The sequence below is a fragment of the Dipodomys spectabilis genome, unplaced genomic scaffold, assembly GCF_019054845.1.
Source record: "Dipodomys spectabilis isolate Male_0828 unplaced genomic scaffold, ASM1905484v1 ptg000095l, whole genome shotgun sequence".
Taxonomy (NCBI): domain Eukaryota; kingdom Metazoa; phylum Chordata; class Mammalia; order Rodentia; family Heteromyidae; genus Dipodomys; species Dipodomys spectabilis.
The window spans coordinates 47,417,582-47,433,756 of NW_024870772.1; the positions used below are offsets into that span (position 1 = coordinate 47,417,582).

Here is a 16,175-nt window from a genome sequence, read left to right on the forward strand (position 1 = left end):
GTGATCAACTTGACTGCTGAGGTGACATCTTCATGTCATTTTTTAGGACTGTGTTGAAGCTCACACGGAACCCTTATTCCCCTCCAGGAAAGCCTTGGGAGGGAAGGCTGCCTCCCTGGAAGAACTTGTCTCCTACTATTCTATTGCCATTGGTGCTGTCTCAGTTCCTCCAAGATTCTTTGTGTGCCAGAAATCTTGCAGGAATTATCTCTCAACTTCCTGCTCCAAGGGAAACTACACAATGTAATTTTTTTCAACCAGAGAGCTCTCTACTTTGGAAGACACATTAACAAGATATGGAGTAGAATGTGGTTTTTGGTCCTTGCTGGGTGAAGGTTAACTCCCAATCAGATATCCATTGTTTAAGACCAAAATCATAGTCATGAGCCAGTATTTTTCTCTATCATTTTAGATAAGTTGTATTATCTTCCCCTACAAAAAAATCCTAATAGAATGTTTGAAGGAAACACGTCATCATTTCAGGAGCAAGAAGTATTCTAATTCATGCGAAATGGAATGGTGCAGAATGAAACTACATTTACCATACTAGGACTATCCCACTAGAGCCCCCATCCTCTGTATTGCCCACAGCATGGGCAGATGCCACACAAGCAACCCAAATGCAAGTCACCCTGAGGCTTGGCAGGACAGGTGTCCCGCCCATGCTAGTCATCCAGAACTGTGGACACGGCAGTCTCATTCCGCTCACTGCTCACAGATGCAGATGTCAGCTGGATGCTCTTATCTACAGTGGGCACTCTTCCCCCAACTGTCTCGGCTGTGTTCCTCTTCGGCCTCAGCAAAATGATGAAGCACTTGGGAGCAAATATACAGCCCAACAAACCGTAGCTGGATGCCAGGATGGCAAAGATCTCCACGGCCACTTTGAATTTGCCTTTGGTGCTCAAGTAGGCGGGCACAAAAGAGATCCAGATGATGAAGAAGGCCAGCATGCCAAAAGTGATGCATTTGCCTTCGTAATAATTATCTGGCAGCTGGCGAGCCACGAAGCTGCTCAGAAAGCACAGGAAGGCCAGCAAGACATCGACCCCAAAGACGACGCACAAAAACTCGATAGAACCCTCGTTGCACTCCAGAATGATCTTGATCACCTGAGACTCCATGTTCTTGTACACCCTCGGGGGGCGCATCAGCAAGTAGGCAATGCATATGCCAGTCTCCACCAGCACGGAGAGCAACACGATGAGCTTGCGAAACACGGGGCGCATGGAGAGGAACCGAGTTTTGGAGGCAGAAATTCTGTAGGCCAGGAAGAGTGAAATGGTCTTTCCCAGAATGGAGGAGAGGCAAAGAGTAAAGCTCAGGGCCAGAGTGACCTGGCGGGCCCTGCAGGACCAGGTGTGTGGCTTGCCGATGAAGATCAGAGAGGACAGCATGATGATGAGGAGCGCCACCTGGATGAGGAAGCTCAGCTCCCGGTCATTGGCCTGCACCAGGGGAGTGTTCCTGTAGAGCACATAGACCACGGTGACCGCCAGCGCCACCAGGGCCCCGAGGATGGACAGGATGACCAGGGTGAAGCCCAGGGCCTCGTCATAGGCCAGGAATTCCACCTCTTTGAGCACACACTTGCTCCTGTCTGCATTAGACCAGTAGTCCTCACCACACTGCGTGCACTCCCTCTCACCTGGTGAAGGAACGAGAGTTCACTTCAGGGCATCTGCTGGTTCTAAATAGTCCAGAACAGCCCAAGGCTGAGAGTGGGAATCATTCAAATCCATAATATGCAACATGAGAAATGTATCAAAATTATGGTGTTGAAATCACTATAAAGTGTGCAACTATTGTATAGCTTGTTTCTTAATTTTAGCCTTTCCTTCACTTGTCTTTCTAGCAACATGTTTTCAACTGTCTATCAAAAAAGGAAGTATTGCACTGTAAACCTGCATGGTCACCAGTGCGGTAATTGCATGTATGAGTGACACTTTCAATTGTATTGTGACTTAAGTTAGTTAAAACACTAGTGTTTTTAGTTGGAAAGAATTTTGTCCTGACTTTGTCTTTTCCTTTTTCAATTTCCAGGTAAAAATTTTAAGAATGATGTGTGAATGATTGAGGATACGTCTATAAATAGAAACAATTACTCTGTTTCCTTTTCCTGAGGCAATTTTGGTGTATTACTTGGCTATAAGAGAAGTGGCATATAAGAAAAGGCTATATGAGATGAGTTTATGGTAGGTTATGAAATAGATCGTTACTATTCTTTGGAGAATTCAAGATTTGAATTCCTTTTTGATGGTTTCTGTGAACTGACCTATACTTTTCTAAAAGTAATTTCTCTGTGAATAGTGTGACAAATGAGGTCCTGGGGTTGTTGGGTTGTGTTGTACTTTTTTTGGAGGGGGCACTTTTTGGATAATTCAATATAGAAAAAACTATTATGTAATAATCAGGTGGTGGTGGCTCATACCTGTAATCTTTGCTACTCGAGAGGCTGAGATCTGAAGATTGCAGTTCAAGCTATGCTGAGCAGGAAAAGTCGATGAGACTGATAATGTCCAATTAACCACCAAAATACCAGAAGGGGAGTGGCTCAAGTGGTAGAGCAGTAGCCTTGAGCAAAATAGCTCAGGGACAGTGCCCAGCTCCTGAGTTCATGCTCCAGCATGGATACACACGTGAAAATGTTCTCTTCCACATTTCCTGGTGTTGGTCATTTGTCAGGAGATATATTAGAAATAAGAATAAATTCCTTCTACATGCTTTATGTGACTGTGTACTTGAGGCATAAGGAGAACTCATACTAATAAGTAGCAAATTAGCTGTGATTAAGAATTCACGAGCAGCAGTTGTAGAATCGTTGTACCTTATGATTCATGAGTACTTATGGCCTTAAACTCAACAATGTTGTTATTTCTAAGTTAGAAATAATTCAATAAAATGGCAATCCTATGACTAGTGTTTAATATATTTCAGAAACATAATTTAAAGATATTCTTGAATATAATTATTCAAATTCACATCATACATTTGGTATTATCCTTACTTCATTGCTGCAGAGCTTTTCTAACTTGTAAGAACTTTAGAAATTAATGCCAGTGTTACATTTTAGTTTCGGCTGATAGCAGAGTTTAGACTCAAAATGCTTCACACTTGATCTTTTTGCTTATTTGCTCATAGCTGATGTTCTGCCACTCGAGCCTTGTCTCTAGTCCAGGTATTTGCTGGTTAATTGGAGATGGAGTCTCTGGGATTTTTCTTTATGAACTGTCTTTGAACCATAATCTTTTAGATTTCAGCCTCCCAAATAGCTAGAATTGCAAGCTTGAACCACTGGCACCCAGCATTGTTCTGTTGTTGTGTTTTGTCTTTTTAAATAGTACCAGAACATTCATGATTTGATAGATTTTTGTGATGTTTGTTACACATTATTCATGTCTTTTTTTTTTAACCAAAAAGGTCTCCTAGGATCTCTTTGACAGTTAATCGCAATTTAATGTCAGGAGAAAATAAACATTTGTACCTGGTTTTTCTGACACATGTCCATCAGCACATGGGATGCAATCAAAGCAGCAGATAGGTTTCCCGTGACGAATCCCCTTGCGGGTCCCAGGAGGACACACGTCGGTGCACACCGAGTAAGGAACCTGGCAAAGATGTGTGCAAAGATTTTCAGCTTGCGTTCTTTGTCTCTGCCATTGTGGGGCTGAAGAAGTACCAGGCTGGATTCCTATGAAGCTCTGCTGAGCTGGAAAATCTGATGAATGGAAATCAGATGGTAGGCAGCCCGGAGAAGACTTCCTGAAGGCAGACCTTGTGGATGATCCCAGAAATGCAAAACAAAATCTAAACCTTGAGAATCTAGACCAGAATGAATGCATTTGGGACTCTGGGGAAGGGACACTTTGACAGGTGGGCTCCAGTTATGGGGAGTACCTGTCACCCAGGGAATCGCTGTAGGGAGTCAGCAAAGCCATCCAAGTATAGTCTTAAAGCTTTCACAGCCAAGCAAGCACATGAGGCCCTGACTGCCAGCACAAGTTCAAGCAGAGAAGGAAAAAAAAAAACAGTGAAAGAAAGTTGGTGTTTGAAAAGAAAAATAATACAGACTAATGTTAGCCTTTCTGACTCTAAGGAAGAGGGGAAAAACCTGTATAAATAAAATTAAGAGATAAAAATCAGATATGAGCATACACATCAGTGAAATCCAGAAGATAATGAGGGAACACTGACAAATTTATATCCCCCAGACTAGAAGATGTAGAAGTCGCTTCATATCTGAATGCACTCGATTACTACAGTTATCATTAGAGGATAAAAGGACTTAACTAGATCTGTAACAAGTAATGGGTTTCCAGCTGTAAAATATTAGTTCCTAACTAAAGGGGAAAAAAGTCTAGGACCTGGCAGATTCACAACTCAATTCTACAAGACTTTTTTTTTTTTTTTTTTTTTGGGTCCGGTCGTGGGGCCTGAACTCTGGGCCTGGGCGCTGTCCCTCAGCTCTTCAGCTCAAGGCTAGCGCTCTTGAGCCACAGCACCACTTCCGGCTTTTTTCTTTTTGCTTATGTGGTGCTGAGGAATCAAACCCAGGGCTTCATGCATGTAAGGCAAGCGCTCTACCACTGAGCCACCTTCCCAGCCCCTCTACAAGACTTTTAAAGAAGAACAAACACAATACTCCTCAAACTTCTATATGAAATGTAAAGGGAAGGATCACTACCAAACTCCTTTTATGAATTCAGTACTTTACTTGTTTCAAAAGTAAAGGTCATAAGAAAAGGAAATTATAGTTCCTTCTCTTTAGTAGGCAAGGTTTTTCAATAAAATATTTGTAAACTGAATCCAACAACATAATCAACAGATTATACATAAAAAAGATTGGCTGGGCACTGGTGGCTCACACCTGTAATGCTAGCTACTCAAGAGGCTGAGATTTGAGGATCGTAATTCAAAGCCCAGGAAGGAAAGTCCGTGAGACCCTTATCTCCAATAAAACAAGAAAACTGGAAGTGGTGCTGTAACTCAAGTGGTAGAGCATTTGCCTTGAGCTGAAATTCTTAGGGACAGTGCCCAAGCCCAGAGTTCAATCCCACAACCCACACACAAAAAAAGTAAGCAGTAGCTTTTCTATATACCAGCAATGAATAGACTGAGAAAAAATATCAGTAGAATTCCATTAAAAATAGCCCCAAAAATACCTAGGAAAAAGCTTTAATCACAAGGGAGGTTAAAAAAAAACAAACAAAAAAACTACAGTGAAAACTATAAAATGTTGAGGAAGGAAATTGAAGAAGATACTAGAAGATAGATCTCCCATGTTCATGGGCAAAACCAATACCATGAAAATGGTTATTAATGCAATACTTATCAAACTGCCTAATTGATTCTTCATAGAACTAGCAAAATCCTTAAATTTATATGGAAGAAGAAAAATTCCTGAAGAGCCAAAGCAATCTTGAGTTAAAAAGTGCAATTGTATCACAATACTAGATTTCAAACCATACAACAGAGCCATAGTATGGGATAGCATGGGACTGGCACAAAACAGAAGATCTCTAAGTAAGCACATGCAGCTGCAGCATCTGAGTTTTGAAAAAGTGGCCCAACACCTAGCTGGAGAAAAGATAGGCTGTTCAACTAATAATGCTGGAAAATTGGGAGATCAACATGCCAAGACTGAAACTAGATTTGTATCTCTTGCTTTGTACTAATATCAGTTCAGAGTAGATAGAGATTTTACAAAAGACCTAAAACCTTGAAGCAATTGTAGGAGCGAATACTAGAATATATCTGCACATCTAGAGAAAGAACTAGAACATATCAGCAAACGGTAGAGAAAACACTGAGTGATACCTGCACAGATAGTGCCTTTCTGAGTAGAACTTCACCGTTCAGCAAATAAGGTCTAGGAATGGCGAATGGGATTTCTGTTAAACTAAAAGGTCAGTGTACATTAACTTTCACTGGATTGGGTGTATACCACACATGTATTTGTAATTGTGGGATGCCATGACTGTCTGAGGGGATTGAGGGGAAAGAGAATGTTTGATGATGAACAGTACTGACTGAAACACATTGCATCTGTGAGGTAAAGACAAAATTAAACTCACAGAAAGCTGTTACTAACAGTCCTTGTTCATTTGTTTTCTGCAGCAATATCACTATTAAGATCCTGTGAATCTTCCTTTTAACTTACTGTGGCTGGTTACCACTCACTGAATGACAACTCCAGGATGCAGCGGTTTGATGATTCCCTGGTTCCTATGCATATATAGCAGCATGTTCAGAAAAGTTTGCACAACATATTATTTCATCAGATTGTAAGCACTTAGAGGGCAGTGAACTTTTTGTAGTGCTATTAGTAAATGTCTGTTATATTTGTATTGAAATATATTTGAAGCAACTAAAAAGACTGCACTAGAAGAAAACAATCACCAGAGTCAAGAGACAACTCTATCTGGCAACAGGTTAATCTCTAGAATATATAAAAAGTTCAAAACTAATCCTCCCACATAATCCAGTTAATAACTATGGAAACAAAATCGAACAGACCATTCTCCAAAGAATTACAAATCGCCAGTAGTTGAACAAAGAGCTATTTACTGTCCATAGCCATAAAGGTAATGAAAATAAAAATACACTAAGGTATATCAAATCAGTCCTATCATGATTGCTGTCATCAAGAATGTGAATAACAGTTGCTACTTGCTCAACTATGCCCCAATTTTTCCTACCTGTGCAGATGTGTTCTAGTGCTTTTTCTATGCAGATATGTTCTAGTGTTTACCTGTGGCCAGTATATGGGGGAAGCAGTCCTTACACACTGTTGATGGGAATTGCCACTTTGGAAATCAAGATGGAAACTCTTGATGAAACTAAACTCAAGCTACCATATATTCTTGGACATATATTCAAAGGAATTTAAAGCACTATACAAGAGGTTCTGTAGACCATATTTATTACATCACTGTTCACAATAGTCAAGCCCAGGTGCCTATCACTAGGTAAATGGATTAAGAAAATGTGGCAGACATGTAGAAGAGAGTATCCAGCCAAAGAAAAGAATAAAATGTCATTTGCAGGAAAATGGATGAAACCAAAATAATCATATTAAATGACAGACACCAGACTCTGAAAGACAAATCCCACATACTTTCTCTCATTTGAGAAATGTAGATCATAAAAATAGAGGGATAGGCCTGGTACTATTGGCTCAAAGCTGTAATCCTAACTACACAGGAGGCAGAGAATTGAGAATCAAGGTTTAAAGCCAGCATGGGCAGGAAAGTCCATGAGACTCTTATCTCCAGCAAAAAGCTAGAAGGGAGTTGTAGTTCAAGTGGTAGAATACTGGCCTTGAGTGAAAAAGCTAAGGGACAAGCCCAGGCCCTGAGGTCAAGTCCCAGTACTGGCACAAAATAATACAGGGATATGAGTGGAAAATGAGGCTTTTTGGGAGGGGGAGGGAAAGAGAGTTGAAGGGGAAAGGTGAAGGTACTGGGAAGGGGGCTTTGATCTGGTTATATTGTATATGTCATGAAACTCCCATGATAAATGTTGAAAGAATTTCAAGGGGACACCAGGAAGGATGAAGAAAATAGCAGTATCTTGTATTTTAAGTACATCAAAGTACATTTTGGGTATGTATGAAAATATTCAGTGAAACAGTAATATATGCTACTTTAACAGGGAAAGGAGAAAAATAGTACTGAGGAGAAAGAGTAAAACTAACCTTTGATGATTCTGTGTTCCAAAATATTGGTGACTCCTTTTTGAAGCGGAGTTCATACTTAGATTCTCTGAAAGTATATTCTCCAAGCTTTATGAAGGCAACTTCTCCATTATCATCTAATTGCCAGTTTAGAATATCATAGTTTCCTTCTTTTATATCTCCACTTTCATCAAACTCTATTTTCCTTCCATCATGTGTTGTAAATCTAAGACTACTTACATATTCCGTCAGCTAGAGACCAGGACAAAAACGGGACATGCAAATCATTAAGTATTCACTTATCTAGAAAGCAGAATTGTGCAAAGAAAACAATTTCAGACTCATATTTAATTCACAGTATTGATTTTTTTTCTTTTTTGTATGTATGTGAAGATTCAAACTTGAGGGATGTTTTCCAAACAGATGTGCTATAAATGTAAAGTGCACATTGGATCACACTTACTTTAAAAAGGAATGTGTTAACTACCAAATAAAAATTTTCACCTTAATATTGATGAGCGATCCTTAAGTGGAGGGTCATACAGATCTTTTTTCTTTCCAATTCCTTCTGGATAAAATGTAGACAACTAGGCCCAAGAACTGACTTTAACATAAGTGGTAGAGCACCATCTCATGGACGATGAAGTAACAAGATAAAGGAATGGAGGTACCTACGCTCCTCTGGCTTACGATGTAAACTTTAAATTTCTATTATGTGCATAGGAAAACAAAACAAAAACCAACACAAAAAGCAGTCTGTGTAAGGTGCTTTTCTATATTTACAAAAATCCTAATGATTATTAACAATTAAGAACTGAAGGCGTTCATTTAAGTTACTGGGGAATCCTTTTAGTTGGTCATCATAGGAAAACATCTACTAAGTACCATAGCAACCAGTATATTCAATGGCATGGGTTCTTGTAATTCCAAGCTACATTGAGAGAGGAAACAACAACTTACTTCCTGTGGCTGAAAAGTAGGTATATATGGACAGAACTGGTCTGGCCCTTTAAGTTCCTCACATCTGCTGAGCTCATCCAGGGCATAAGCCAGAGTATACACAGCTTGTCTGACGTTGTTTGTGATTCTCAGCTGAGACACATCCAGGTAGGTATTTTTAAGATCTTCCAGCCTCTCCTCTCCAGTACACAACCGATCAGATGTGGCCTCCAGTTGGTCCTCTTTCCCAGTCATATTCACTCGATGGTCCAGATTGTAAGGAACACTGCTATTGGGCCAAGTACAGTTAAATGCTGTCTGCCAGAATTCGATGGTCAGGACGTCATTTGGATCCTTGCTGGGATGCACGTCATAAAGAAATTCTTTCAACCCTGGGATGACACTTCTTGGCACTGCAAACCCAATACTTCCACCAAAATAGGGGAAGTATTCAGGCTTTGCCAAGAGGGCCGAGGTGATCCATGCTTCGCTCGCTATCCAAGTCCTGTCCGTTATGTTGTGGTACACCATCTCCAGCACGAAGGGACTGAGGTCCAGATCAGAGGCATACAGCACGATGACTTTGGCAGAGGAGCCTTTAATAGCATTGACAGCCTTTTGCATTTTCTCATTGGAATAGACTTTGGGGATGGTTTCAGAGAATGCAACGCAGAGGTTGGCACTCTCCAAGTTTTCTTTAAAAACTTTTACACCATATTTTCCATAGTCGTCATCAGTTGCAATCGTGCCCACCCATACCCAACCAAAATGCTGGATAAGTTTCACCATGGCCTGGGACTGGATAGTATCACTGGCTATTGTGCGAAAATAACTTGGAAACTGGAATTCATCACTGAGAAGTGAGCAGGTAGAAGCATAACCCACCTACAATTGGAAACAACCATGCACTTATTAGAAAACAAAGCCAGTGGCACAATTTCAGGTTGTACTTACAGAGTGGTATGTAAGAGTTCATCCTTTGTAAACACATTTAATGCACAAGCACACCCCTGGACCCCTCCTTCTAGTCACTGGTGGAAGGCTGCGGACACATTGGTCCCTGCCACACCAAAGGGCTTGGGAAGGGTAGTAATGACAATGAGGACATTAAGACGGGATCACCAACCGGGCTGCCATCTGCTCTTTCCTTTATACTCTGTGACACAAATTGGCTGCCTTGAGTCCACCACTTAGGGCTACCCTCCCATCCCAAATCCCCTGCCTATAAAGGATGGAGCAAGTGATTCATAATCCATTTCGTTGTTCCACTCTTCCCTTTCCCCTCCCTCATTCATTCATTCTAGCTCTCTCCCTCTCCAGTGCTTTCTTTCCTTCTCCTGTTTCCTTTCTTTGCTCTGACAGAACTTCAGAGCATGGTGGTCTTCGCTTGAGAAATAGGCCTGGAAATCCCCCTTTAGTACTGGCGTTAAGCCCTGCTCTCCAGCAAATCTCATGAAGGCTCTTGTTTTAAACACACACCTGATAAATGAAGTGTGATTTCATATCAAGTGGTGGGCAGTCCTAGTGTGTATTCTCCATCTTGTAGAACCACAAGTTCCTAACCATTTACCATGTTGCTGCTGTGGCTCACCCTCGACCTCACCAGCTCTACCTCAGAGAACATACATCACCTCCCTTGTTCCAGCAAATATCACTAATAAGCCACCTCCTTCTGTATTATAATTCCACAGCTTTGCAACTGTCATTTCCTTCAAAACAAGTCCTGCGTTTTCTTTCCCCTAACTCTTCTATCCTTGTTCCTTTGGGTGAAGATTACACTCTAGAACCACACTTAACAGTCAAAGTTTGTTTGAAAAAAGCTCAGGGATAATACCAACACCCTGCAATCAAGCCACAGGACTGGCACAAATACATATACATATATTCTAAGGAAGGAGCTGAATAAGGCAAGGATGTGTAGAAAGATGATTATGTTATGCATCAATTTAAAACAAAAATTACAATAATGCCTAGATTTATAGATACATAGATATGCTTTTATAACTAGCATAATAAAAATAATGCAAACGTAAAATGACAAGAAAAATTCCATGTAATACGTGGAAATGCTTATTTGAAATACTCTTTAAAGTTATTATAACAATATAAAATTCATGTGCACAATTGCCATAGACATGGTGAACATTATTCAGCATAGTGTTGTTTTTGTTACTGGAGTTGGCTTATGATATTAATAAACCAATGAAGCATAAAAATAATGACAAAGAATAAGTAATAAACTCGACTATGCAAACACTTAAAAGAGTTTGTGTGAGGATCAAGGATACATATTTCTAATTCTCAGCAATTTACCAGTGTGAGACCTTAAGTAAGTTTCTTACCTCTTCTGACCCTAGAATTCCCTAACGTGGCATTTAGATAATGATTATGAGGATGCTGAATTTAGGAATTGCTACCTCTGATGTGAAAGTGTATGTCCTTCTCTTCAGGATTACTTCAAAGTGTTAGGGGAGAAAACCTTTCTAAAGGTTTCTAGCCTGTGTTTTTAACCATCGTTGGTGTTTAGTGGAGGACAGACCTTGAAACATTCAGAGTTGAGCTGAGCTGACCATGTAGCTCACAGCAAAGTAATGGACAGAATCAACCTTTTCTCAGTTCTTCAGTACTTCCCATTCTTCCTGTTTGAATTCTCTAATAAATCCTTTGCAGATCTGCATGGTGGGGGGTGTAGCTCAGTGATAGTGTCCTTGCCTGGCCTGGGAGGGTTGGGGTGTGATCCCAGGCACCCTGGCACATATGGTAAAACAACTGTCTTAAAAACAATCTTGAAAAACCATGCAAATGATACGTCCCTTACCTCAGTAGTATAAAGGAGCTTAAGCACCACTTACATTAATAATCCCTAACTTTTGACTCTAATGACAAACACTTGGAAATAATCATAGATCTTTTTTCTACTTACTTAGTAATCTTTTCTAATTCCATCTACCTTCATGATGGAACGTGTCATTTTCAACTCTCAATATATATTATTTTAATATTAGGATCTCCCAAGTTGCTTTGGTGAACATTTTTTTTTCTAGGACTCTGCCAGTCTGGCAGTATATGAACCCTTAGGGTCATGAATCATTACCACTAATAGGCATAAAGATCATCACAAGTACAGCATCATCTACTGAGTATTTTTATCCATGACCACAGTATTGCTGAGTGTTCTGCCTACCGAGGGCCAAGGTACAAATCACTAGACCCACCACCTCATCATTAAGCACAGGAGTCTCAGTCTTGTCTTACTAGGCAGTAAATCATCCTTGCTGACAGGACATAGGAACTGGGCTGGCATCCTCACGGCACCCCTGCTTGCCTCTATAACTTAGCCCAACCTCCCCTCGGCTCCTTGTTTGCTTCAAGATCCACATGCAGAGGTTCTGTTTGTATATGATAAAACCAGCACAATATCCTGAGATACCTGAGGCAAAAAATACAGCCCTAGCACTCTTGAAGCAGCAATCGATAGGGCTGAGCCTCCTGATCCAACAATTCCCGCCAGATAGGCGCCGGTGCTGTTTCTCATGTTGGGTTTGTTTTCTTCCTGCCCCGTGAGCATGACCAAAGCTGACTCCATTGCTTTGGACACGGTGCAACATGTATCAAAGATCTGATAGCCCAGAGTGTGCTTGGGCAAAATGTCCTTCCTCTCATTGATCTCCTGGATGGTGTGGATCATAGTCTTCATCCAGCGGAATCCTCGAAAGTTGAACCTAGAAAGGAAATCACTCTCGTAAGGCACATCAGTGGGCAGGGCTTGGATACCAGGGTGCATTTTGCTGGAACATTATCAGGTAACTCAGCTTACTGAGCTTGCTTTTATTTAATCACTGATGCTACAAAGCTGAAAGATTCAATTATGAATTGTATTCACTGTGACTGAATATATTAGGAAGGAACTTTTTATGTTTTGTTGCAGATTGTCGGTTTTGAACTCAGGGCCTGGGCACTGTCTCTGATCTCTTCGGCTCAAGGTTAGCCCTGTACCATTTTGAACCACAGCACAACTTCCTGTTTTCTGGTGGTTAATTGGAGATCAGAGTGTCATGGACTTTCCTGCCAAGGCTGGCTTCAAACTGTGGTCCTCAGATCTCAGCCTCCTGAGTAGCTAGGATTACAGGCATGAGGCACCAGTTCCCAGATGCCTGGCTGGGAAAGAACTTTTTAATGTTTCTTTTGGGGGCTGGGAATGTGACTTAGTAGTAGAGTGCTTGCTGAGCATGCATGAAGCCCTGGGTTCAATTACCACATAAAGTAAGAATGTAATAATAAAATTATATTTAAGGTTTCCTTTCCTGTGTGTCTTATGTATTGTAATATTGTGAGATGTAGATGTATCTTTTCACAGAAACATTAATTTTTTCTTTTTCTGATTCTTCATAAAACCAGACACCCAGAGATCCCCAGCACCCATTCTCCCTGTGTATGGAAGTTCCTCTTGTTATAGAAAGTTCTTGTCTCTCTTCCTTTACTTTGTCTTGTTTTCTTCTGACACTGATTATAAAAATACTTTTTATAGAAGTATCTACATACTACTTTATGTACTTAAAACAGTACATTATGCTATATATACTATGACTACAGTGACATGATTTTTTCCTGCCATAGATGGAATATTAGAGATCATTGATGATGTCCATTTGCAATAAATTTGTCTATTCAGTGAAACTACATTGAAAGTATGGGCACGTTTCCATCATTATGCAATTATAACTAAAGAAATTATATAGAAGTTGAATATAATACTGAGATAGGTAGTAAACAAAGTGAATTCTGCATACGTTGTATATGCATATGTGCAGAAGGACCAACAGAAATTTTCTATAATGAATACAGATCAATTACTGCAAGGATTCTGCTTGGGATGATTTTGCTTTCAGTCAGTCACTTCTATCACAACATCCACAGTGTTATTAAACAGGATATCCCCTTTCCCTCAAAAATGTTTCTAAATCTTAATCTAGACAAGAATGAAAATACTCCGTCCCTGTTCAAGCTCATTGTCATTCACAGATCTGAAAAATAGTTAAAAGTAGAAAATTTCCTTTTATATACTTTAACTGATATATAAATAGTATATATATATATAAAACTGATATAAAAATAGTATTTTCTAAAATTATTAATTTCTGAATCTTCCACGAAGGAGTGTTAAACATTGGGTGGGTAGAGACAAGAGACACTTGTGACTATTGTTAATGAGAAAGAACCATAGAACCATTCTTACGAAGTATACTGAAAAATTAAAATCCAAGTAGTAACCAGTCACATAATTGATTTGGGTAATTCTGAAACAAACCATGGTCAGGGAATTACTTTTTAATGAGATGTGCTTATCACCAGTGTTTCAAGTATAGGACTATGTCGTATTATTCTTGATAGAATTTATGTTTACAAATAAGTATATAGGCTTTTCCATAAATAACTCTGGGAAAATGACTTTCAGGTGCTCTAGCCAATAGTGGAGAACAAATCAATACATTTTATTTAGGTAAATTAGAGCCACGCACTAAGAAAACCTCCAAATTTTTGCTTCATCTCACTCTGAGGGTAGAAATGAAGACTTTTGATAAATAATGCATTGACTCCAGCAAAGCACATGTATGAAGTTTCCCTTTCCTCCTCCTCTTTGCTTTACTCTCAAAATGGAAAACAATTCAAAAGGACTACAATGGTGTAGTCCTTTATTCAAAGGGAAGTTGATTCTTCCCTCCAAAAACATCTCAAAACACAATGTCTGAAGTAAGATGAAAGAGGATAAATTATAATCAGGGATTTTCTTTTTTGGTGTTGGGGATGGAAGCAGAACTTCTTGAATGCTAGGCAATAAAGCCTTTTCCCCTCCCTTCCCCTTCCCTTCCTTCTCTCTCTTCCCCTCCCTTTCACTTTTTCCCTTCCCCTTCCCTCTCTCTCCTCTCCTTCCCTCCCCTTCCCTCTCTCTTCTTCCTTCCCCTTTTCCCCATTACCACAGAAGAGTGGTAATGGTTTTAGTTGGTTTGAATTTCTGGGATATGTAAATTCTGTGTGTGTGTGTGTGTGTGTGTGTGTGTGTGTGTGTGTGTGTGTGTGTGTGTGTGTGCTGCCCAGATGTCTAGCATAATCCATTCTTACTTTGTCTACAACAGATCACTAGCCAACCTGGAATGACCAGCGTGGATTCCCTTTCCTCACAGGACCCCCAGGTGGGCACCACAGGGCAGAGGCCTTCCAGCAGCTGAAGGAATCTTGACATCAGCCTCAGGTCAGAAATTCACCAGTGCCACACACTGCACATTTTCACTGCTTTAGCCAAGTCACTGAGCAGCCACACTGCAGAGTTCTCAGTGCAGCTCAGAGCTGAATGCAAACACCAATCAGGGAGAGTCTGCTTAACAGGGTCTGGGATGCAAAGCCAGACTCAACCTCCTATCAAGTTCTTGGGTGAGCTCTGCTGCTGCTGCTGGCTGTGTACCCCCCGCTGAGGGGGTCCCCTACACCATAGGAAACTACTCTTCTGACACACAGAATTGGGAAACATCCACTGGACCCTGAGCAGTTCTGAGAATGTCCATCAGGGGAAGCTGAGGTTTGGGAACCTGAGTCCCTCTCCTGACTCGGGTAGAATCATGGCTCCAGTTGGAGACTCAGGCCCTGCCCCCTGCTCCTAACCCACATCTGCAATTGATGACAAGATTTGAACAGCTTACCCTTCACATTTGGCTGATACTGGCTCCAAAATAGACTCATTTGCTGGGATGGTCCTGGAGTGAATAGGAAACAGACCTCCAATAACAACGGAATGGTTTTTGGCATCCACATATCCATTCAAATCAAATTTGCCCAGCAACCTGCAGGTCACTTCCTCCTCTTCCTCTTCTTCTTCTTGGCCTTTAGTGCCCAACTCGGCCCATACAAACAGCAGAACTCCCAGAACCAGGTATGTCCTTCTGCTGGCCATCTCAGTGCCAGTGAGCAAGGCAAGTGGTATTGAAATTGCAGGTGTTTTCATGAGGCTCCTGGGTGGAGCATCACTGTGTGCTCATCCCACTGGGCTTGGCTTGCTGCTACTTGCTACATAATTGTCATGTCTGCCACTCACAGCATCTCAGGCACTGACAATTTATACATCCAGATGAGTAGAATAATAGTAATTCTGAGAAGAGCTGACATTCCTGTCTTGATTAGCAATAATCCTCCATGAGCTTTTAATAGGATTCACTTCCCAGGTGTCACTCCCTTTGTAGATTCCTTTCCTGGTTATCAATTCTAGCCTCATTTATTGTCACCTCAACAACCATGTGGGAGCTTCTCCGTCGTCAAAAGTGAGAAAGAGCTTTCTGCTTCTTGACAAAGTACCAAAAGAGGGGACTTTGGGCCTGTCATTTTCTTTCAATTTATATAAAAAATGACTTTGACATTTTGATTATGTGTTCTACAGTTTTTTCTTAGTGTAGTGTTAAAAGTCACTGTGTCTGTGCCTTCTTATCCGTGATGAAAATGACGACAGGCTGCTTTGGAAAATTTGGTTGAGTTCATGAGAGATAATTAACGTGTCACTCAAGGCTGCCTCTCG

At 40.7% G+C, this 16,175-nt stretch overlaps 1 protein-coding gene across 1 annotated transcript; it reads right to left on the minus strand.

Moving 5' to 3' along the window:
- Positions 1–665: 665 nt before the first annotated feature.
- LOC122112775 (vomeronasal type-2 receptor 1-like) lies at positions 666–15,560 on the minus strand. The gene is made up of 6 exons (XM_042685702.1): positions 15,310–15,560; positions 12,045–12,336; positions 8,636–9,499; positions 7,697–7,927; positions 3,485–3,608; positions 666–1,648 (listed from the first exon to the last, which is right to left on the minus strand). The coding sequence occupies exons 1-6, from the start codon at positions 15,558–15,560 to the stop codon at positions 666–668; spliced, it is 2,745 nt and encodes a 914-aa protein (XP_042541636.1).
- Between the last annotated feature and the right edge of the window lie 615 nt (positions 15,561–16,175).